At 41.1% G+C, this 25659-nt stretch overlaps 1 protein-coding gene across 1 annotated transcript; it reads right to left on the bottom strand.

The window, feature by feature from the left end:
* Positions 1–589: 589 nt before the first annotated feature.
* On the bottom strand, positions 590–21555 carry smyd1a (SET and MYND domain containing 1a). The gene is made up of 10 exons (XM_031287290.2): positions 21250–21555; positions 16952–17128; positions 11478–11691; positions 10933–11063; positions 10197–10235; positions 4733–4928; positions 4522–4614; positions 2609–2772; positions 1506–1674; positions 590–860 (listed from the first exon to the last, which is right to left on the bottom strand). The coding sequence occupies exons 1-10, from the start codon at positions 21384–21386 to the stop codon at positions 747–749; spliced, it is 1434 nt and encodes a 477-aa protein (XP_031143150.1). The 5' UTR covers positions 21387–21555; the 3' UTR covers positions 590–746.
* Positions 21556–25659: the final 4104 nt, after the last annotated feature.

Raw genomic sequence — 25659 nt, 5'->3', positions numbered from 1 at the left:
TATATGTGTTTGTTGTGTTATGGTTGTCTAAGCTACTGGATGCCTAAAATTTCCTTCGGGATGAATAAAGTATCTATCTATCTATCTATCTATCTATTTATATATTATAATGGGTAACACTTTACTTGAAGGTATCTACATAATACCGAATGACTGAATTACTAAAAGAAGCGTTATGTCATAAACTTGTTATGACTTGTTTATAATGTTTATGACACGTTCATGACAGTGTCATGTCTATTTATCGTGTGTATATCTTATTTATGCACTAATGTTCTCATATCATCATTATCATAATGTGTACAGTTTATTTCAGGCATTTTATACAGTGTCATAATGAATACAGCTTATCCTTACTTTTTTCATCTAGTTTTTAAATGTCTTCCCATGGTGTATTTAAATTGTGTTACTGTAACGTTACTACTCTACGTGCTTCAAATTAAATGTTTTGTGTGAAATTTCAATTTATGTTGCCAAATAAAAATTTAGAGACACTATAATTGAGTAGTTTACTTAACAAAGAATGCCTGGGTGGATGGACTAATGGGAGGAGTGCTTATTGATTGTGTGTAAGAGATCACAACACATGCTGTATCTCGACTTTTATTGTAGAGACTCTACATGCAATGTGTTGTGTTACATATGCATATGTTGATTTGAAGTTTATCATCAGACATACTGGTGATTCAGAGACTCAGCACAAGGGACTGGGGGACTGGGGAGGAGGGGGAGATCTTTTCATCAGCTTAGGAGCTGCTGACCATGGGCTGGTTCTTCAGAGCAGCATCCCTCATGGTGTGGTACTCACACTCATTCTGCTTGAACATCTTGAGCTCCATCTCAGTCTGCATGCGCATAGACTGAAGGTATAAAACAAAGCAAGATTACTGGGAGTAGTGTACTGACAAAGTTCAATAATGCTTAACCCTCCTGTTGTCCTCGGGTCAAATTTGACCCATTTTAAAAAAGTTTCTATATTAGAAATTTGGGTTTCTTTCAACCAAATTGTCCAAATAAATAACGTGGATGGTTCCGTACAATGCTCTTCACAAGTAAAATAAATGATCAGTCTACTACTTTCATTGAATTTGGGAGTTTAATTCAATTTCATAGCATTTGAAGAAGAAAGTTTGACATAGACATCGAAAAAATGACAAATATTTTAGAAAAGCTTGAAATAAGTGGTAAAAAAAAAAAAGCCAAACAAAAGCACAGAGAATAAAACGACAAAGTGACAAAGAACATTGGGAAAAGTGACAAAAACGTTGAAAAAAAGTAACAAAAACACTGGGGAAAGCAAAAAAAAGTGTCTTACGGTTTTCATTTTAAATTTGGACCCAGAAAAAAATTTGCATGGTCGATGGGAAGACAACACAAGGGTTAAGTATTCAACATCTTTTTAGTTTGTAGAAACTATATTTTCAATATGTAGTTATTACACTAATGCCACAGCCCAATACATAAAAAGTAAGTAAATAGAGTCAGTAAACTACTGCACAGTGTACCTCCAGGTCTCTGGTGATGGCGTGGTTGGGTCCATGGGTGATCAGGAGGATGGCGTAGGCCTTGCAGATCATGCTGTGACCCACCTCTATTTGCCCTGCATGCCAGTGGATGACGCCTGCCCGCATAATGGCCATGCCCAACTGGGCATTGCTGGGGTGGTACAGCTTTCTGCAGGAACAAATCCCATGAAGAGACCCAACCCAAAACTGAATATATCCTACTAACAAGTATTGTGTAAAGTATACAAAGCCTGATATAGCTTATTCATCTGTGCCATAGAGCTCCAAAACTATTAAAAACACATGATAGAGCCAGAAACACTCACTAGAGCACCAAATGTGGATTCAACTGCTGCTGAAAATAGTCTCCAACAAATGCAGTATTTCCTCCTGTCTGAGTAGTGCCTATCTACTAGTCTACAGTGCCTATCTTATAGTGGCCAGAAATTATTCATATTTTTAGTCTTTATCCACGACGTTCCACGAGATTGCTCTCGTTCTGCCGGAAATTCCGCTGGATGTCCGTTTTCGGATGTCCCGTTACTTTCCTCTTCCTTTGTGTTGGCGTTCTAAACTCCGGTGGATTTCTGAGGACTATGGTTAACTGCTCCTCAGATCTCTGCAGGGTAAACCCAGACAGCTAGCTAGACTATCTGTCCAATCTGAGTTTTCTGTTGAACGACTAAAACAACTTTTGAACGTACACATTCCTACAAAACAAGTTTCTTCCATTTTGCAGAGGCGCCGTTGCTCTATCCAGCACTTAGCGCCGCCCAAGACAAATGTGATTGGTTTAAAGAAATGCCAATAAACAAGAGCATGTGTTTCTCCCATCCCAAAATGCTGTGTGGACTAGCCAGACCCTCCTCCGCAGCGCTGTGGAGGAAGGTCTGGCAAAGCAAGACCATTTTTAAAGTATTAGGGAGTTTCTCCTACACAACTGTAAAGTTTTAAAGGTTCTAAAGGTTTCAAGACATGACATAGGAGTTTCTATGTAAATATATATGGAACATGGGGAGTTTTTACATAGTTCTTAACAATAATTTCATACTGATCTTGTCTCAGTGTATATTTTGTGTTTATGTCAGTGTGTCAGCACTCACGTGTATCCTTCCACCATCCTGCGGGCGTAGTTGGCAGCGTCAGGGAAGGACTGCAGGTATGACAGCACCTCACTGGCAACGCTGAGCACACGCAGCTTATACAGGTTAGTGTCAGCCAAGACGTTCCCCTGCTTCTCCAGACACTCACAGCACAACTTCATCACCTGAGAGAGGACAGAAAGAACACAGTGCAGGGGAAAGACAAGAAAAAGGTGAAGCATATTAAAGCTTTAGTGCGTAACTTTTTAATATTAATAAACGTCCATTACATTCAAGCCATTGCCAAATGAGTTGCTACAAAGCTAATTAAGACTCTCTCTGTATGTCTCAGTATGGCTATGATCAGAAGATTGAGTTGTCCGGTGACTTTCCCGCGCAGGAGCATGAATGAAGATAATGACCTCTTCTGAAGAGTCCATCATGTTTTTTTAATCCTCCGTATCCTCCTTGGCTACTAGCAGCTGCGTGGAGGAGAGGTGGGGGTTGTGCACGATCACGGTAGCAAGCCTACCGTGATTGCGCACCACCCCCACCCCTTATGTGGATGTGTCAACAGTTTTGTTGTCATTACTTAGAATTTCCTCACGGGGGCGACAGAAACTACGCACTAGAGCTTGAACCATTGGGTTGCCTTCTTTTTTCTCGAGTTTTTGTTACTTTTTCGAAGTCTTTGTCACTTTTCCCGATGTTCTTTATCACTTTTTATGATGTCTTCGTCGATTTTTTTCTGCGTTTTTCTGACTTTTTTGTCACTTTTTTCAACGTTCTTTTATCAATTTTCTTCTTCAAATGCTATAAAATTGAATAAAACACACAAATTCAATGAAAGTAATGAACTGATCATTTATTTTACATGTGAAAAGCCATCCACGTTATTTTTTGACAATTTGGTTGAGAGAAACCCAAATTTCTGAAATATAAACTTTTTGAAAATGGGTCAAATTTGACCTGAGGACAACAGGAGAGTTAATAGAATAGAATAGAATACACTTTATTGTCCCTGAGGGGAAATTTGTCTTGTGCTACAATCTGTTGCTTCACAACACAAACATGTAACAGAAAAAACATTCTAAAATCAACATAAAATCAACATAAAAACATAAACACAACATCAACGAAGCATCTTAGGACATAAAAGGACACATATGACTGTACAGACAATTATGACATCTCAAATAGTAACTGTCATAATTAAAGGTGCCGTAGGTAGGATTGCGAAGATCCAGGACTTTGAACATTTGAACATCGACAACTTCTCAGTCCCTCCCCCCTTTCCGCTAAAGCCCAAAACGGTCTCCTAAGCCCCTCCCCCCACAAGGGCAATGAATGCGCGTGCTTGGGGGAATTACTAGAATTGTTGGGGCTTTGTAAACTGTAGAGTGTGGTCTAGACCTACTCTATCTGTAAAGTGTCTCGAGATAACTCCTGTTGATGATGATTTGATACTATAAATAAAATTGAATTGAATTGAAATTGAAATTGAAATTGAGCAGTGATTGACACGCAGTTAGACCCCGGCCCTTATTGGTGCATCTGAACAGGGAGTGGTGGATTTTTGCAAATCATACTACAGGCTGTAGGTGGTGCCAGAGGAGCCGGATTGTTTTTATTTACCTGCTTCATGTAGTTCTACTCGAACATAGGGTCAGTTTTAGCAAATATGACAGAAAGTTAGTTTTATAAGTCTTACCTACTGCACCTTTTAAAGTGCAAAGTACAAAAAAAGTGCTGGTGTATTTTTTGCACTTCTGCTCTGTTGTGCTAAGATTTACTGTTGGAGTTCAGCAGCTATAGTCATGAGACCAAACTTCATCATGGAGCACAACCCAACACCTCCACAAGAAATTGTTCACATTTTCTACTTTCATTTTTGTGAAAGAAAATTAGAGAGAAAAGCTGAAAGCAGTGTGTACCTGGTGGTAATCCTTCTCAATACGGGACCTCTCAATCTTCTCCAGACAGTCTTTACTGAAGGCAGTCGCCTCTTTCACCTGATCAGCAGAGGGCTGAGAGGGAGACACAACGACAAAACAGCTAACATATATTGAATATACAATATTCTCAAGTGAAAAAAAGAAAAAGAAGTCTATATTTTGTGTGACTAGTATCATATGCAAGCCCAACTTTGTTCCCCTCGCTCTCTGCAGCAGCCATCATCAGGTCGTCCTTGATGTGCTGGCTGCAGTGTTCGCAGGAGCACTCAAAGTGGAAACGCTCCTTCAGCTTCCTCTGGCGGTCAGCAGACAAGTTGAGGAAGTCCACGTAGCTGACGGTCAGCTCCTGACCTGCTGAGATTTTCCCCAAAGCTCGCAGCTCGATCCTGGGACAGAGAGGGACAGGGCAGGGGTTTATTTCTGGATCTAATAATGCATGTTTTATGTTAAACCTCTGCACTGGAATCCCAATCCAAATCCCAGTATTGTGTCAGTGATGATAAAATCAGCAGTGTTGGGAGTAACAGTAATGTATTCCTTTTTGCTGTAACGCAGTAATATAACGCATTACTAATTACATTTCGGTAATATTATACTCGTTACAATCTAAGTAACGCAAGTTACAACACATGTTAACGCAACATTTAGTGGTGTATTGTCTTTGGTTTAGAGATGACAGTAGAGACAGATACATTTGGACATTATTTTCAGGAGTTATTACGCTGCGTTGAAACGAGCTGTCCCGTCACTGTTCCCGTGGTCAGAGCCAGAACCAGAGACGCTACGGACAACACCTGTGTTCCAACAGGTGACGGTACGTCAGCATGGACAGCAGTGTGTCCGAGCTGCTGACAGATAGAAACATGACGGGAATTAATGTTGAGGCTTGCTACACGTAGAGTTGTGTTCAAAATAATAGCAGTCCAACATCACTAACCTCATAAATCAATTTTTTTGGTAGAAGTGATATTTCTACATGGTAAATAATTTACTAGTAAGTGTTGTAGAGTCATAGAAAACCAACAGACCCAACAGTCGTGACATGCATGCTGCTCATTCTGTGTAATTGAATCTGTAATTGAAAGGGGCATGTTCAAAATAATAGCAGTGTTGTGTTCAATTAGTGAGGTGATTGATTCTGTGAAGAAACAGGTGTCAATTATGGCCCATATTTAAGGAAGGAAGGAAGCAAATGTTGTGCATGCTGGTTATAGTGCATTTCACACTGAAATACTCAGCAAAATGGGTCGTTCCAGACATTGCTCTGAGGAACAGCGGACTTTGATTAAAAAGTTGATTGGAGAGGGGAAAACATATAAAGAAGTGCAGAAAATTATAGGCTGCTCAGCCAAAATGATTTCAAATGCCTTGAAATGGCATCCAAAGCCTGAACGACGTGGGAAAAAACGGTCAACTACCATTCGAATGGATCGAAGAATAGCCAAAATGGCAAAGACTCAACCAATGATCAGCTCCAGGAAAATCAAAGAAGACTTAAAGTTACCTGTGAGTACTGTTACAGTCAGTCAGATCAGAAGAAGGCTATGTGAAGCTAAGCTATCAGCTAGAAGCCCCCGCAAAGTCCCATTGCTGAAAAAAAGACATGCACTGAATAGGTTGTAATTTGCCAAAGGACAAATTGACTGGCCAAAGGAGAAATGGGGCAACATTCTGTGGACTGATGAGAGCAAAATTGTTCTTTTTGGGTTTAGGAGCCGCAGACAGTTTGTCCGACGACCCCCATGCACTGAATTCAAGCCACAGTACACTGTGAAGACAGTAAAGCATGGTGGTGCAGAAATCATGTTATGGGGATGTTTCTCATACTGTGGTGTTGGGCCTCTTTATCGCATACCAGGGATCATGGATCAGTTTCAATACATCAAAATACTTGAAGAGGTCACGTTGCCTTATGCTGAAGAGGAAATGCCTTTGGAATGGGTCTTTCAACAAAACAATGACCCAAAACACACCAGTAAGCGAGCAAAGTCTTGGTTCCAGATGAACAAGATTGATGTTATGGAGTGGCCAGCCCAATCCCCAGACCTCAATCCCATAGAAAACTTGTGGGGTGACATCAAAAATGCTGTTTCTGAGGCAAAACCCAGTAATGCAGAGGAATTGTGGAATGTAGTTCAATGGTCCTGGGCTGGAATACCTGTTCACAGGTGCCAGAAGTTGGTCGACTCCATGCAACACAGATGTGAAGCAGTTGTCAGAAATAATGGTTATGCAACTAAATATTCAAAGGATAGCAGTGATTCAAAGTAAAGCAAACCCTTGAGACATGTTTCAGTTTATACAGTAAATGTTTGAGTTTGTAAAGAAAAATACAAATACTGCTATTTTTTTGAACAGCCTAATGTTCCTTTTTCTTCACTTTCTGTAAAGGTATAACACAAACTTGATCAATTTTGATCATGTTTTGATTTGGAATTGAATGTGCAGTGTTCCCAATGCAATGATATTATGGAATTAAAAGCTATTCTAAGGATTTTAAGCATTATTCACTTTTTTAAACACAATGCTATTATTCTGAACTGTAACATCATTGCATTTTATCAGCCATAGAGAGTAACTATACCTGTAGTGGAATTGCTTCGAATGATGCTTGTCTTTTACTGTGACCATTTACTGAGCAACATGTTGCAGTTTTACAAACAAGAAAGTGAACAACTTGAGCCTGACGGACATGTTGCATCTACCGTCTCACGTTCATCTCAGTAAGCTAGCAAGAGCATAGACTGTGTCGGTACACGATCCGTTCTGCCTGCACGATCCGTTCTGCACATGCGCAAGATAATACTGTTTTACGTATCCATACGACCTGCACGATCTGTTCCACGCTAGCCTATGGCTAGCCTCCACCGGGAAGCTAACGTTAGTTTAGCTAACAGCTAATTCGGCTAACCGCTAGCTGACAGCTAGATTCAGTCTAAAATAACGTTAACTCAAACGTAATGGGAAAAGCAGGCTACAGCTAAATTAAGACTTCACAGTAATAACAATAAAGACAAGTATTGAGTGATTGTATTTTAAATGAGCACAAGTAAAGTAGAACTGACGTAACAGCTGTTATATATGTTAGGTGTTTGTTATATATGTCAACGTTTATTTTCAAGTTTTATTTTGAGGGTCTTTTAAAGTTATTACATGCTGTCTCAGCTAGCAGTTAGCCGAATTAGCTGTTAGCTAAACTAACGTTAGCTTGGCTGTCGACCGGAAGCGTGGAACAGATCGTGCAGTGTCGTAAATCCTCGTACAACCGCGCATGCGCGAACATTTTGCGCATGTGCAGAACGGATCGTGCAGGCAGAACGGATCGTGTACCGACAGACTGTATATAAGAATGGACCAACAGATCCTGTTGCTCTGGACGGAGACCAGTGAAGGCCGTTAGAAGCACTTTTCCGGTGAGCGCTGAGCGTTACTGCGCAGCCTCCAACTGAGAGAGACGACGTAAATGTGCCGTGAGCAACGTGTCTGAAAGTTGTAAGTCTTCTGGTAGCTGTGCCAAGAGAAATCTCAATCATTCCCAATCTTGCAGAGACGGAGAGCGTAGGTATATGTAAGGAGATAACATAGGCACAGGCTAATTATTGCTAACTAAAATGCTAGTTAACATTAGTAATTACACTTAAACAGCTAATGTGAGACGAAACTGCCTGCACGCTTCTCCTGTACTATACGGTAATTCCTCTACTATGCGACAGTAAGTCGCCTGGTTATGACACAATTGTTAGCCTATTTTTATAAAAACGTCTGCTACGGAGCCATAACGTGAGGTACAAGGTAATGGAGCCTTTCATACATTGTCGTGTTTCTTTAGAAATAAACAATGGACAAATAGAGTCTTTAAACGTTTCAGATGTAAAGTTATTCGCTGTCAAAGTGGCGCCAAAATGAATGGCAGTCAATGGAATGCTAACGGGGGGGTGAATGCTTTGTAGCATTAAAATGGCACCATAGGAGGTTCGCGGTCCGAGGAGAAACTTACCCCCTTGAGCAAGAGTCGGCAAGAGTACACAACAGACAACTTCCGTGTAGCCTACTTCAAAATAAAAGCACTTCCTGTGACAGTTCGCAGTAAAACTAACTTACTGTTAAATAAGGTTGTCTACCTTTTCACATATCAGTTGTAAATCAAGTACTGTAAATAATGTAAATAGTGAGTTTTAATCACACTATAATTGACCATTTCCTTTAGAGTGTTTTAAACTAAAAAACATGCATTTCTTATTCAAGTGCTATAAACAAACATTTTACAACAATGCCGTACTTCAATACAATGTAAGGTACTTTTAATTGAGTATTTTAATTTTCTCCTACTTGCCTATTGTACATTTTACTTATCTATTTTTATAGCTTTAGTTACTTTGCATATTCATATTAATTATACAAAATATTATGAATAATCTATGATGTATTAAAGCGGATAAAGAGGAGACTTCATTGATCTGGTGGTGAAATTCACAAGCTAGCTGCCAAGTCAAACTTCCGCTTTTATTTTGGTGAAAGTAACTCAAAAGTAATGCAAAAGTAATGTAACGCATTACAATTCAGAGACAGTAATACTGTATATTACAATATTACTGTCTCTGAATTGTACCTGCTTCATGTAGTTCTACTCAAACATAGAGGTAATAGGGTAATTAGTTATATATTAGTGATATATATATATATTAGTTATATATAACTAATTACTCTCAAATGACAGTAACTAGTAATCTATAATGTATTACATTTTCGAAGTAATTTGCCCACACTGAAAATCAGTACCAGTTGAAGCCATAGGCCTATACAAACCATGGACAGAGCCAAGCTAGCCATTTCCCCCTGCTTCCTGCCTTTATGCTAAGCTAGGCTAACCATGACTCTAGCTTCATATTTAGCTTACCGACACGAGAGTGATCAACCTTCTCATCTGACCAAAGTGTATTTCCCAAAATGTCAAACTGTTCCTTTAAAGCAGCCATATTATGCTCATTTTCAGGTTCATAATTGTATTTTAAGGTTGTACCAGAATAGGTTTACATGGTTACACAATGAGCTTTACTTAGGATGTGCCATTTCTGTGTCTGTAGCTTTAAATGCTATTGAGGAGGAGAGACGGGGGGGGCAAGGTGGAGGGTGGGGGTGTGGCCTTGACCAACTGCCATGCTTCGCTTGTTTTCAAGCTATGATGTCTCTCTCTTTCTCATGGACGGGCCAAATTCTCTGGGCGGGCAAAGCAGAGAAAGGGGAGGTAACCTGTCCCCTTATGATGTCATAAAGGGGAGATTCCAGATCGGCCCATCTGAGCTTTCATTTTCTCAAAGGCAGAGTAGGATACTCAGGGCTCGGTTTACATCTATCGCCATTTCTAGCCACTGGGGGGCCATAGGCAGGCTGGGGGAACTCATATTAATGTTAAAAAACCTGATAAAGTGAAATTTTCATGCCATGGGACCTTTAAGAGATGATTAAATGAAGATGATTGAATGAAATGCTGTAAACGTTTGAGTGGTCATGAAACAAATCTTGCTATAGGTCATATTTCATGTTGTAATTCTATCGTTTTTAATAGACAAAATGGATTTAGCACACACATTTTTTAGCCCCTTATAACCACATCATGTAACAGAGGTTGAGGGCTGATCAGCTGTAATACGTACCTCCTCTGAGAGTGGAGAGCGGAGCTCACCGCTGCCTGGCTGCAAAAAAGAAGCAAAGTGTCAATTCATTTAAACAGTTATATGAATTATACTGGTCTTTTGTTTCAAATAAAGCATCAACAATTCATTATGGTCCACAAAATCTAGTTTTGTTATTGTACTTAATGTTGTGCTCATAATTCATTTTCCTAAATAAAGTTGTATACTTAAAGCTATAGTAGCTTAGTAGTTTCTGTCGCCCCCATGAGGAATTCTAAGTAATTACAACAAAACTATCGGCGCATCCACATGATACAAGCCTTCGGGGATCATGTACCACCCCCCACCCACCTCCTCCATGCACTTGCTAGTAGCGTTTATCCTGTCAAATCATGGAGGACATGGAGGATTAAAAAAAACATGATGGACTCTTCAGAAGAGTTAATCATCTTGTAATGTGTATGTCCTCTTTGTCTCCAAAGCTGAATGCTGCTGTTGTCCTTTCTCAGCAGTGATGTAAAACGCATCACTCAAGCTGCTACACGCGAATGTCGCTGGCCCATTTTGTAAACATAGCCATACTGGGAAATACAGAGAGAGTTATGCGAAGCTTATTTGGCAATGGCTTGAATGTAACAGCCTTTCATTACTATAAAATAGTACACAATAGCACAATAGCTTTAATTACTTATTTATAAGATAATTACACAGAGATCTCTCATTGTGATTTTACAGGAGCGGTAGCTTGGATACCTACTTGCCGTGGTTGAGGATGACGGTGCAGTTGGGCCAACAGTCATGGTTGACCAGACAAAGGTTGGGGAAAAGTCCCACACCAACAGCCTGCAGGCCTCTCTGGTCACTCAGTGTGAATCCATTACATTTGATCTACAGAGACAAGTAGAGAGGGAAGGGTGGGAGGGAAGGTGGGGGTATGGGAGAGACAAAGTACCCAGGTTTATTATTTTCCAGGTCTTTCCTATTGCACTTTCTCAGAGTTGAGATCAGCTTGTTCTGCAAGACAGGAGCTTCAGGTTCTATGATTTCTCATAATTCATCTGTCTAATGTATGGAAGCAAATAAGAGACATAAGTATTAGAATTTGAACAACCACTAAATATTTAATATTGAAATATTTCACTTGTATCTGAATTTGTGACAAGTGAAGAAAAAAAATATTCCAATTCTGCTTTTGAAAAGCAAATCAAGAAATTTTATATTTTAATTGCAAAGAGGTGAATTTACAACAAATAAATTCCATACTCATGAAGCACTGGTGTATAATGAGGCATTTGTTCTTACAATGCCAAAGATGTGTGAGATGTAGTCGGCCGAGTGCTGCTGTCTTCCACAAGACCAGTATTCCAGGAAGGTGTGCACGTCAGTCTTGAGCTGCTTGAGGTCTTCTTCAGGTAGGTCAGCCACGTGGTCCTGCAGCTGGTCCACTGAGATCAGCTGGCTGTCTGACACAATGCCTGTGTCCTTGTATATACGCCACAGCACACGGGCAGCCAGACTGGGCAAGGGCGAGAGACATCACTGTCATATTCAGATATTATCACACAAGCACAATTTCTTGTTGTCAATCAACATCTGTGTACATCCTCTAATAATAAATCTGATTGATTGATTGATTGATTTATTGATTGATTGATTGATGTTTAAGTAACATTTTTTCCCAACAAGGTTCTAAGACAATAAGCCACTGGCACCAGCACCCCCCCTGGTGCTCCCTCCCCCTCCAATCCATTGAGCTAGAGTGCTTTCAATCTGACAATTGTGATTTCCATCAGATCAGAGTACTGTCACTTGGCTGCCTGTTCTGCCAATCTTCCCAGCCCTTGTCACATGACCAATTAATGTTTCCATGACTATCCAAAATTCTGTTACCATGGAACTAGCACTTGAATTGTTTTAAAAAAAAAAAGTGGCAGACTGAGCCTATAGAAAATGTGTATTGTATTCAGATATACAATTTCTTTTACAAATTAAAATAAGTGAAACTAATAATGAATGTGATGTTTCATTTAGCAGAATTGCATTATGTTGTTCTATCCTATCCAATATTGCTTATATTTCTAAGCAGATGTTCTATGCTGTATTCTGATTAAATTAATTGATTAATTGATGATGATTAAATGATCAAATAACACACTGACACATTTTCTATTCTACATCATACACCACTGTTCCATTGGCCAGCATCAACAGTTCCATCACATTCACTCCTCGGATTAGACCGTCCCAGCTAATGTGCCTCAACTACTTCTTCTGTCTGAATGACGAATCTGGAGCGTACTTTGGTCGTCAATTGACACGTGTCAAATGACAATCTGTCAATTAGATGAGAAGATGGTGTTATGTGGAAAGTTAACATTTTTGGCCTGGCCATTATAGGATTATCATTAAGTTTGTTCATTCTCTTTGGAACATGAATAATCATCATAAGTCATTGGTTTGCAGTAAAGAAAAGGTAACGATGCCATTAAAATTAAAATTGTTCTTCTGAAGACCGTCTGATTTGCTTTGTACATTTCATGGCAGCCTGACAAATTTGTATTTGTCTAGGTGGAAATTTTGACCTGATGGTGGAATTACATTTGAATCTCCGTCATCATCAAGACTAAGTCTACAGTCATACGATTAGCTCTGTGAGGCTGTACTTAGGCACGGTGGTGCTTTAACATAAACATGCTGATGTAAAGCAGGTAAAATTGTTTACCATGATCACCATCTTAGTTCCGTGTGTTAGCATGCCAACATTTGCTGAATAGCACTAATCACAAAGTACAGTATTGTCACTTTTGCAGGTATTACGTCATAAACCAAATTATTGGACAAAAATGGGACAGACATTTTTACCTGATAATGCTGCTAGTTTTTACCAAACACATTCAGGGAGAGATATAAGTGTGTCCAAATGGCAATTCATCCAATAGTTAGTTTTGTTTAGACATGTCACTCAAAACCACAAATGTCATTCTCATGGTGGTGCTAGAGCAAAAGGTCAAGGGATCACCAAAGCCAGTAGGATTCATCCTCTGTGCACCATGACTGTCTGTATAAATGTAATTGTAATGTATCCAATAGTTTCAGTCTCGAACAAAGTCGTGGTGACCAAAAAAAAAACTAAAAAACAGTAGAATTCACCCTTTGTGGAACATGAATATCCACAACAAATTTCATGGAAATCCATCCCTCTGTGTTTGAGACACAGAGGCATTTTAGAGGAACAGTCAGGTAGGGACACTAAAATTACTGGAAATCATCCTCTGGGCACAAAGAACACCCATATAAAATGTCATACCCATGTGGCCAGCAGTTGTTGAGATATGTTGCTGACCAACTGACCAGATTGCCTATAACCATTATTTGAAGTAGTCTGACATTTGCTATTCTGAATTGTAAAGGCAACTGTCCCAACCTTCTGAGGTCACTACTTGAAGATATTTATAATTGTTCCAATCATAGATGTTAAACCACTGAACAGAACAGGCATGAACAAAGTAACACAGTGTCATAGTTGAGACAAGGAGAACATCTTGTTCTGCAAGACAGGAGCTTCAGTTTATAATTTTTTCCCTTGCAGTAATATATTCACCAGAGAGTGACTGATTGTTGTGTGTAAATGTCTAAATTACTGGATGTAGCGACTGGATGTGCCTGGAACACTGGATGTGCCTGGTACACCTCCCTAGGGAGGCGCCCAGGGGGCATCCTTACCAGATGCTCAAACCACCTCAACTGGCTCCTTTCGACGCAAAGGAGCAGCAGCTCTATTCTGAGTTCCTCACAGATGACTAAGCTTCTCACCCTATCTCTAAGGGAGACGCCAGCCACACTCCTGAGGAAACCCATTTCGGCCACTTGTACCCTGGATCTCGTACTTTCGGTCATGACCCAGCCTTCATGACCATAGGTGAGGGTAGGAACGAAAATTGACAAGTAGATTGAGAGCTTTGCGCTCTGGCTCAGCTCTCTTTTCGTCACAACGGTGGGATAAAGTGAGTGTAATACTGCCCCCGCTGCACCAATTCTCCGGCCAATCTCCCGCTCCATCGTTCCATCACTCGCGAACAAGACCCCAAGGTACTTGAACTCCTTCACTTGGGGTTGGGACTCATTTCCTACCTGGAGTAGGCACTCCATCGGTTTCCTGCTGAGAAACATGGCCTCAGATTTAGAGGTGCTGATCCTCATCCCAGCTGCTTCACACTCAGCAGTGAGCTGATCCAGTGAGTGCTGAAGGTCACAGGCCCATGATGTCATCAGGACCACATCATCTGCAAAAAGCAGCGATGGGATCCCCAGCCCACTGAACTGCAACCCCTCCCCACCATGACTACACCTCGATATCCTGTCCATAAATACTACAAACAGGATTGGTAACAAAGCGCAGCCCTGACGGAGGCCAACTCTCACCTGAAACGAGTCAGACTTACTACCAAGAACTTGGACACAGCTCTCGCTTTGGTCATACAGAGATTGGATGGCCCTGAGAAGGGACCCCCTCACCCCATACTCCGGCAGCACCTCCCACAGTATCTCCCGGGGGACCCGATCATATGCCTCCAGATCCACAAAACACATGGGCATACTCCCAGGCCCCCTCCAGGATTCTTGCGAGAGTGAAGAGCTGGTCCGTTGTTCCACGACCAGGACGGAATCTGCATTGTACCGCTTCAATCTGAGGTTTGACTATTGACCGAACCCCCTTTCCAGCACCTTGGAGTAGACTTTACCAGTGAGGCTGAGAAGTGTGATACCCGTGTAATTGGCACACACCCTCTGGTCCCCCTTTTTGAACAGGGGAACCACCACCCCGGTCTGCCACTCCATAGGCACTGTCCCAAACTTCCACGCAATGTTGAAGAGGTGTGTCATCCAAGACAGCTCCTCTACACCCAGAGCTTTCAGCATTTCTGAACGATCTTAACAATCCCTGGGGCTTTGCCACTGTGAAGTTTTTTGACTACCTTAGTGACTTCCACCAGGGAAATTGACAACAATCACCCATGACCCTCCAGCTCAACTCTAACATAGAGGGTGTGTTAGTTGGTTAGTGTTGGATTCAGGAGTTCTTTAAAGTGCTCCTAATAACGTCCTATTACCTCCTCAATTGAGGTCAACAGCGTCCCATCCTTACTGTACACAGCTTGAAAGGTTCCCCAATCCCCGCTTCTGAGGTGGCGAGCGGTTTTCCAGAAGCACCTTGGTGCCGACCGAAAATCCTTATCCATGTCTTCTATGAACTTCTCCCACACCCACTGCTTTGCCTCTTTCACGGCAGAGGCTGCAGCCCTTCAGGCCCTTCGGGCCCATCGGGCCCTTCCGACCCTTCATGTAGGCAGTTGCAGGGTACCGCCTCCTCTGGGATAACATATCCCGGAAAGACTCCTTCTTCAGTCGGACGGCTTCCCTGACCACCGGTGTCCACCACGGTGTTCAAGGGTTACTGCCCCTTGAGGCACCTAAGTCCCTGAGACCACAGCTCCCTTCTTCAGCAATGGAAGCTTTGAACATTGCCCACTCAGGTTCAATGCCCCCAACCTCCACAGGGATGCACAAAAAGCTCTGCCGGAGGTTTGAGTTGAAAGTCTGTCGCACAGGGGCCTCCTCCAGATGTTCCCAGTTCAGAGTCTTCCCCCCACTCCCTGACCCAACTCAGATGGTGATCGGTTGACAGCTCCGCCCCTTTCTTCACTCGAGTGTCCAAAACATGCGGCCTCAGATCAGATGATACAATTACAAAATTGATCATCGACCTTCGGCCTATGGTGCTCTGGTACCAGGTACACTTATGAGCATCCCTATGTTCGTACTAGCCCAGAAGTCTAACAACAAACGGCCGCTAAGATCAGGGAGGCAATGCCTCCCAATCACGCAGAACTATGGCGTCCCCTACTGGAGCCCCATGCAGGACTCCATTCAGGGTCTCCAAGAAGGCTGAATACTCCGAGCTTTTGTTTGGTGCATATACACAAACAACAGTCAGAGTTTTTTCCCCCACAACTTGCAGCTGTAGGGAGGTGACCCTCTCATCCACCGGTGTAAACTCCAACGTAGCGGCGCTCAGCCGGGGACTTGTGAGTATCCCCACACCCTGGGCAACTCCTGAGAAGAAACCAGATCTAATTGGTAGCACTCCATCTCCCGCACAAGTTCCGGCTCCTTCCCACACAGAGAGGTGACGTTCCACGTCTCCAGAGCCAGCCTCTGCCGCCTGGGTCTGGTCCGTCGAGGCCCCTGACCTTCACTGCCACCCGTGTAGCAGCGCACCCAACCCCAGTGGTTCCTCCCGCAGGTGGTGGGCCCATGGGATGGAGAAGGGGTGCCACGTTGCTTCTTCAGACTGAGCCCGGCCGGGCTCCATGGCAAACCCGGCGACCAGGCGCTCGCTGACAAGCCCTCCATCTGGGCCTGGCTCCAGACGAGGGCCCCAGGCTTTCAGGGTAACTCCACCTCTACCTCGTTGATTCATAGGGTTTTTGAACCATTCTTTGTCTGGCCCCTCGCCTGGGACCACTTTGCCATGGGAGACCCTACCAGGAGCACAAGGCTCCAGACAACACAGCCCTCAGGTTCATAGGGACACATAAACCTCTCCACCACGATAAGGTAATGGTTCAGAGAGGCGAAAACATGGTTTTCAAAGTAAAATATTTCAATATTAACTATTCAGTGGCTGTTAAAAATCAAATACTTATGTCTCTTATTTGCTTCGATACTCCTGCAGATTCTTCAGGTCCACGCAGGATATACTCAGTTTTCCTTACCGAACATTCTCGCTGGGGACCTTGCTGATCTTCCTAATGGCTCCACATTCCTGCTTGTGTTCATCCCAGCATGCAGTCTGGCAGGTGCGGTCACAGTAATGGGCAAACTTACACTGGGCACAGCGGTGCAGATTGGCCTGGTGCCGGAAACAGCTGTGGCACACCTGAGTGGCCAAACTGAAAGGGAAACAGACAAAACAAAGAAACTATTACAGTTGAACTTCAAACATCGTTCATTGATTGACATTCAAGATTTGCAGTGAGTGAAAGTTCCCTGTGAAGATTTGGATAAAAAAAACTAAAGTGATTGAAGAGACAAAAGACCTAAAGTAAGTCAGTTCAGCTCGCTCTAAACCAGGGTCCAAAATTAACTTTTGTCCACCAGACAAATGGCTAGTGAATGTTTGAATTTTACCAGTCACTTAATAGATTACTATTGTTTTTTGGATGCTAAGTGAAGCAAATTTACCATCCACTTGCATATTTTACCAGCATTTGGCTGGTAAACGGTGCTAATTTTTGACCCTGCTCTAAACAAATCATCATTCTCTGTTGTTTATCCAGCGTTTTCTCTTCACAGAGAGCTATTTTTCTATGACATGCAGGGGCTTCTAGGGCTCCAGCCCCGATTGTTTTCTCAAAAGCCCCAAATCTTTGAGGGTTTCAAAAAACCTTAAACTTTGCGTCATTTCCCCTCAGTCTTTTTGACTGAACCGGCAAATCAATAGAGAAAATAGGTTTCAAGATTAGTAATGCTGTTTATGCCAAATTCCAATTTGCCTCCTGCAATGTGGCAGGAGTGAAAGTCCTCATCATGTGTTGTGTTCTGGTTTCAAAATGAATACAGTTGTAGAATAATTACATACAAAACAGGATGTCAACAGGATGATTCTTTTCTTGGCAATTATTATGTTTTCCCCAAATGATGTACAGAATTGTAGGCATTCTATTATCAAATACCTTGAAAAAATAGTGCATATAGCTGCCGTATATGGGGTAAAACCATGGCTCAACTAAAAATGTTCTGGTTCACAGATAATCAACTGATTGGTGGTTCAATTTCGATGTGTTTGCTGTTTGCTAACTTTGTCTCAAAAGCCTAGTAAAGAATATGTAGTTAGTACTTACTCTATCTATTTTGCATTATATAGTAAATGTTTTGTGTGTCAGTGATTTATTAATCTTTTTGTAGACAATGGGAGTCTGAAGATTTGACTGTGAATGTTGTTTAAGTTCTTTTTTTTGATAAAAATAAAATATATTGTTTGAAAACTGGTTCTAGCTTCAATGAATTTGTGGTGTCTTGGGCATAGTGCATGACAAAAATAAAATTTGTATTCACTCATTCATTCATATGCATACAATATACTATTCTATATACTTTATAAATTGTTAAATATACAGTATGCGTAAATAAGACATATACACATACACTGTATATACATATCTTAAATAAAATATTATCAGTCTGTTTATATAGTGTATAGTATTTTTTCAAAAAAGTTAAGAAAAGTAAATCCAGATTTGCAAGCATGATTACACAGAACTTTTCTATCCTTGTTCTTTTACCTATTTGGATGTCAACGACACAGAAATGCTTGCACTGTGTGAAGTGAACGCACCGTTCTCAGTGTATCTGTGTGTGTAAACAGTTTGCACATAGTCCAAAGGGACAGTGAACAGACTTGGTAATGCTTCGGATGATTGTTGGAACGCAGCAAAGCCCTATGCAGCATCACACACACGTGCACGTGCACACACACACACACACACACACACACACACACACACACACACACACACAGACACATACCTGTCTTACTGTCTTACATTATGCAGATCGGCTCAGTGCATGCCTACTGTGTTGGAAACCCTCAGTGAGTAAACTCCTGCAGCTACTAGCTCTTATATGGCTCAAACACTATGCTACCAGATCTATGTCTGGCATTCCAGCAAATAGACGGACCAGACTGCACTCACTATAACTTTATTACCCACCAACCTTTTACAAGAAAGGTGCAGAACACTGTGTATGTTGCTGAATGCAAAAGCTGCAGCTGCATTACTCTACTTGACTAAATGTTGAATGTTACTTGATGTTTCAGATTTAAAAAGGAAACCTATGTTGAAGATATGAAAGCCCATAAGACAGAAGACCAGGTGAGAAGTTATTCATGAGAAAAACCTGTTGGAACATCTAACTAACAATAGTAAGTTACAATAGTTAATTATGAGTAGGGCTGTCAATATGAACGCTAAGGAGTTAACGCAAATTCCTTTGAATGCCACTAAGTTTTTTGATGCACGATTAACGCAGAGGTCAATATGTCCATCTGTTGTTGCTTGATGGGCTTGAGAAGGCCATATTATGCTTTCAGCATATTTTTTAGCATAGAGTACCTTCAAAGTTATTCTCGAGAATATTCTAGACAGTATTTGTCATTGTTTTAGATTATTGCAATATTAACAAACATTTGCATAAAGCAAGCATATTTGTCCGCTCCCATGTTGATAGGAGCAATACAAACTTAAAGTGCGATTAATCCCAAGTTAACTATGGACAATCATGTGATTAATGGCAATAAATATTTCAATTGATTGACAGCCCCTAATTATTAGACATTCTCTTCTCATTCATGAAAAATCTACTACGACACTACCTGCTACTACTACTTAACATAATTTCACATCTAAGATAACGGTTAACGACATCTTAGCATAATTAATAAGTAAATAAGTAAGTAAATAAACTAGTAAACTACTAAATAAAAGGCAAACAGAGGTTAAACACTCAACAAAGTGCATACGAAACAAATTAGTTTTTTAACAAAATTATGAAATTATGCAGACAATGGGCTGTGGTCCTATAGTAAGTACATTGAACAAATCATTGGATGTGCCAAACTTTCCTGAAGTTAAAGGAATGATTGAGCAATTTGGCAAATGAGAAGATGATACCAATCTCATGTCTGTGCAGGAAATATGGAGCTAGAGCCCGGAGCCAGTTAGCTTAGTACAGTATAAAGACAGAAAGCAGGGGAACAGCTCTGTCATCCAGCACTAACCCTCCTTTGCCTCTTCAATCACTTTAGTTTTCTTTGGTTCAAATCTTCACAGGGACCTCTCACACTCTGTTTAAGTACTTTTTAAACAAGCAAGATACAAAGTGTTAAGAGCTTTAGAGGTGTATTTTTGAACTTTGGACAGAGCCAGGCTAGCTTCTGAATGTGCTGAATTTGTTTAGCAGTTGAGTTCAAATATCAACAATCTTTGCGCAGCATCACTTACTGCACCTTTAAGACTTTAATGTGGCCTATTTAAAAACTCACTCAGATAGCTACAGCTTATTCAGAATACTGCTGCTAGGGTCCTCACAGAGACAAAGAGGGACCACATCAGTCCAGTTGTCAGATCAGATTTACACTGACTTCAAATTTATTACCTCTGGCAAGGAGTTTATGCTTTCAGTTCGGTTTGTTTGTCAGGATTACTGGAAGAATACTAGCCAGACTTGGTGAAAGGGTGTAGCATGGCCCAAAGGAAGAACATATCCAATTTTGGAGCGGATCCGAATCACGGGGCGGATACAAAAAAATATTTTTCACTTTTATTAACACTGCGATATATACGACATGGCCTTTGCCGGAGGTCTGCGCTCTCCTTTTAGTTTTAAAATACTACAATTGGCTTATAATGCACTGCATGGTTTAGGGACCAAAATATGTTTCTGATCTGCACTGACATTATGAACCATCCAGACTTCTTGGGTCTGCTAATTGTCACACTACACAAAAAGCGCTGTAAGTGTAGCATATGAATAATGTATAAACAATAGAGATAATAAGACATAAGACCAATGTCTCAAAGCACATACAGACTCAATAGACATTAATCTACTGCATGTAGACAGAAAAATAAGTAATTTCTCTATTCCACTACTGCAGAGATTTTTAACCCTTTGAGGTCACTGGAATCTCCTAATTTTTTATTTAAGAAATAAATTTGAAAGCTTGCAAGGTGTCATAATCCTTTTGAGATAGAGTCTCCTTGCTCTTGAAAACTGATCCAAAAGTATGTCATGCTCAAGCTCACATGACACCTTGTCAGCTTTCTCATTGCTGATGTCATGAGAATAAGGGCATCTAGAAATGAGGTCACAGCCCAGAGAATCCTGATCTACTGTCCACAACGCACCTGCAGTGTGTAAGCTAGATCTGCAAAGCCATGCTCAGTGAGAAAAGATCAGTCTTCAACCTGTACATCTAGTCTAAAAACTACAACAACCGGGAGCCTCGTACCTGTCGAAGACCACAGCAGAGAAACTGGGCTCGGCGAAGACCACTTCCCCAGCATTGAGCTCTTTGGTGGCCCTTAGGCCTCGACCTTTCTTCCCAGCATCAAACAGCTCAGCACTCTCCATATTCCCTACAGTCATTGCACTGGCTAAACAAAACACAGAGGAGGGAGAAAGCTGCTGAGGGTGGGACTGGCCGAGGAATCAGGGACTAAACAAGCCACAGGGAGTGGAGGGTTCTCTTGAAATTGTCAGGAGAACTTTCCCCGTCTCTACGTAGCCCGAGCCCTGCAGCAGCCAAAAATAAATTCGCCCCCTCTAGGGGTTGTACCACCTCCCTAAAGCGAGAAAGGGGGTGAGCAGTGGGAAATGAGAGGGGCTGGGGGACGTGGTAGAGGTAGAGGTAGTTCATGGGTGTCGTCCCCTTGTTTGGGTTGGTTCCTCCTGTGATATTTTGGTCCGGGGCAGCTGTGGCTGTCTGTCAGATGCACATAACAGGAAACAGAGCCACTCACATTCAATAGCAGCCTCTGTGATGTATCTTTTTCATACAAAATACATTGCACAGTACAGTGAAGGTTAGCCTTTATAGCTGCATTTATTGATTTTTGATTCTTTTTTGGTCACACGGGAGAGCAGAACAAGCTGTAACACAACATTGACATACTTTCACCATATAAAGGTTAATATGGTCTATGATACAATTGCCTATAGATACAGCAGACACAGTGTAACATTTATTTATAAAAGTCCAATATTCACTACCCTTTAGCTCTGTTTTGGTCTCCACCCTGAGAAAAATATCTGGCTCACAGACTGTAAAATTAGTGGACGTAGTATCCATGACGTCACCCATTGGTTTGTGGTTGCCGTTTTGAAGAAAATCGGCAAACATTCCCTTAAGTTACCAGCTAACGCTAATGGTAGCTAGCTAGCTTGGTTAGCAGAATGCTGAACAAGATGTTTTTAGGGAACTAAAATGTCCCAGTTAACTTTGATGAAGTGAAAGCACACAGTGAGAGGGTCAAAGTTCAAGATTAAAACACGGACAACACCCAAAAACAATTTCACGGCTATTTTTATGTACACAGTGCGATGGATACGAATTGTTAAGCCTCTGTCCTGATTGACAGGTCGATGTGTAGCCACACCCCTAAAGCATCCCCTGCTTTACCTTTATTTTAAAATAAATGGGACCATAATTTACAAAATGAACATCATGCTGTAGTGAATAAGTAGTGAACTACTTGAAAGTAGTGATTTAGACCATAAACTTATTATAAAAAAGATTATTAAGGTAATAAAACAAGTGAGAAGTAGGGTCATTTGGGGCACCCTGGTAGCTCACCTTGTTGAGCGTGTGCTCCATGTACTAAGGCTCAGTCCTTACTGCAGCAGCGCAGGTTTGATTCCAACCCTTTCCTGACTGTCCTGTCCAAGAAAGCCCAGAAAAAAATCTTAAAAAAAAAAAAAGAAGTAGGGTAATTACTACTTTTTGCAACCAGTGGAGTCGGACCCTGCTGGAAATTAGGTAGAAGGCAAGTTAAAGGCACTGCATTGGCTTCACTTTTGAGGACCAGAAGCTTTGTCCGTTATTAACAGTTAACCCTAAACCAGTCTATGATTTGGCTCTTTAGCTGCTAAATGCTCCACTATGTTCAGTCTGTCTAGTCTGGATCGACGACAATTAAAGCGTAACTCTCGGCAAAATGCAACCTAGGGTCTTTTTGTGAATGTACCCGAGTCAAACTTTCGTTTAAAAGCATAATTAGGACGGAAGCGCCACTTTTAAGATTTACCGTATTTTCATTTTTCGGTCAAATTGCCTTTTGAATGGGAGAGCTAGGGACACTACTATGATCGCATCAAAATCGCTATTTTTAAAACACTAAGAAGGCTCAACACAACATGAAACTTTGCTCGAAGTATCACCAGGGGCTCTACACATGAACTAGAGCATTGAGAACATTGTTTGTGTACACAAACTGTTTTTGACTGGCGAGATGGCAGTGACCGGAAAAACCAACTGCTAAAGTGAGTCGTTCAAAACCTTTCCTTTTAGTAAACTCTCTGTACACAAACAATGTTCTCAATGCTCGAGTTCATGTGTAGAGCCCCTGGTGATACTTCGAGCTAAGTTTCAGTGTTTTCAGTGTTTGTAGTGTTTTAAAAATAGTGATTTTGATGCGATGATAGTAGTGCCCCTAGCACTCCCATTCAAAAGGCCATTTGACCGAAAAACGAGAATACGGTAAATCTTAAAAGTGGTGCTTGCGTCCTAATTATGCTTTTAAACTAAAGTTTGACTCGGGTACATTCACAAAAAGACCCTAGGTTGCATTTTGGCGAGAGCTACGCTTTAATTTACCATATAATCGCCAGAACATCCGTCGCCGCCAGATGTCCCTCGCCTTGAAAAACTCAAGAAACATCAACAAACTTCGAGTTAGCAAGCTAAACGCTGAAAATGGCAAGTTTTGAAGAAAATTTGGATCGTGCAACAAGGCAGGCCTGCCTGGTTCTTTCGGAGAATGATTATAAACATTTACAAAGAATATGTTTACAGCATTTACTCTCTAACTGGGACGTTTTGGGACAGATTGGTGGGGATTTGCTATGGACAAAATACACACGATACACTGGAAAGAGCAAATTACATTTAACCATACATCGAGCTAATTTAAACAGCTCACGCTACTTTATCGTGTGAACAGTTAACTTAATATTAATATTATTTTCTTTTGCGGGGTGCAAATGTTCCACCAAAACAAGTTACTTCCTGAGACCATTTTGCAGAGCCAACGCTGCTGCGGCTGGAGCTTAGCGCCGCCCAAGACGAACGTGAACCCAGGCCGTTTTTTTCTGCTTTCCAGGAGCGTATGTGTGGAGGGGCCAGACCTTACTCTGCAGCACTGTGGAGATAGGTCTGGCAAGGAAGACTAGTGTGTAACTAACTGAATATAATAATATTAATAGAATATAATACTATAATAATTTGTGGTTTTGTCACTACGAGTGACTCCTTTCACATATACAAAGTCAATCGATTCATTGTTAAAATAAAAAAAATAATGGGTTGAGTTTTTTATTTATTTACATTTTGTAGGATCTGTCTCTCGGTTGCATATTCAAATCCTTTGAGGATGTGGTACAGCAATTTTGAATCCCTAGGTCTCAGTTTTATAGATATTTGCAACTTGGCCATCTGTTAGTGGGGATTTTTAGATCCAGTTCTTCAGCATGAAGGCAGCAGAATGTTTAGATAAGGTGTTGTTGAAATATGGTATAAGGTCATGAGGCTTCTGGGTATTATTCTATGCTTATGCAGAACCTGGGGGATGGAGCCTGGACAGCCCTCAAAAAGACATGGGAAAGGGATCTGAGTAGTACACTGGATGATGAGGAGTGGGACAGAATCTGTAGGAATATTAAAACTATGTCACACGATGTGAGGATGCGCCTCATTTAGTTCAAGATTATACATCGCTTCTATTAGACTCCCTCCAGATTGTTTAGAATCGGTCTGAAAGACACATCAAATTGTTGGAAATGTAAGACAGAGGACGGCCAATTACTTCATGTCTTATGGTCCTGTGATAAGGTCCAGGAATTTTGGACCAGGATACATGATAACCTATGTCAGATTGGAGGGACCCAGGTTCCATTCAGCCCAAGACTATTTCTTCTGGGAGATGGGTCAATATCATAATAATATAATATACAGTATCAAGTTAATAAAACCAACTTGGATAACAGCCTGAGGCAAGCATGTACAAAGCAATAATAACACCAATATTTATATAAAAATAACAAGTCATACATTAAGGAATGTGTGAAAACAAATTTTATTGAAAAGAAAAAGGAGAACCGTCCACATTTTTCTTTCAGATATTGGAACGCTCAGCATTTCAGCAGCATTAATCACTGTTTACTAATCTAACTTTTCAGGATATCAACCAATCAATCAATCTTTATTTCTATAGCACTTTTCTTTTTTTAACTTACATTAAAGTAACTGTTTTTACAGTTTTGGTATTTCATAAAAGCACTTAGGCTATATAAACACCTGGCAATGTACTCCATACTGCCTCTGTGGTAATACCTGCTACAGTAGGTGTGCACGCATGCACACACACAACAGTTGCAAATTCATTATCATGGCCTCAAATGTTAGTGAAAAATAAGCTTTCACTGGTGGAAATATCACCATGACTTGGTATTTGAAGCAGAAAAGGGGAACATCATAGTACCGTGCAAATAATGCCCATATTTGGTGTTAAGGTAATCCAAAAGTAACGGAAAGTAATCAAGTTACATTACTTTAATATTGTGATACTGGGATTAGGTTACTAACTACATTTTTGACAGGTAATTGGTAATTGCAACCCTCCCAACCCAGGCCGAAGCACCTGAA

Source organism: Sander lucioperca, chromosome 14 (genome assembly GCF_008315115.2).
Source record: "Sander lucioperca isolate FBNREF2018 chromosome 14, SLUC_FBN_1.2, whole genome shotgun sequence".
Classification (NCBI taxonomy): domain Eukaryota; kingdom Metazoa; phylum Chordata; class Actinopteri; order Perciformes; family Percidae; genus Sander; species Sander lucioperca.
This window is presented reverse-complemented; position numbering and strand designations above follow the sequence as displayed.

What these genes read in the sequence shown, in the direction of transcription:
- smyd1a (XM_031287290.2), bottom strand. Translation starts at nt 21,386, where the DNA reads ATGACTGTAGGGAATATGGAGAGTGCTGAGCTGTTTGATGCTGGGAAG. An exon ending in GTCATCCTCAACCACGGCAA is followed by an intron (nt 10,236 to 10,932) that starts GTAGGTATCCAA and finishes TCTTTTTTGCAG; the next exon opens with CCAGGCAGCGGTGAGCTCCG. An exon ending in TTGAGAAGGATTACCACCAG is followed by an intron (nt 2,773 to 4,521) that starts GTACACACTGCT and finishes GTCCTCTCTCAG; the next exon opens with GTGATGAAGTTGTGCTGTGA.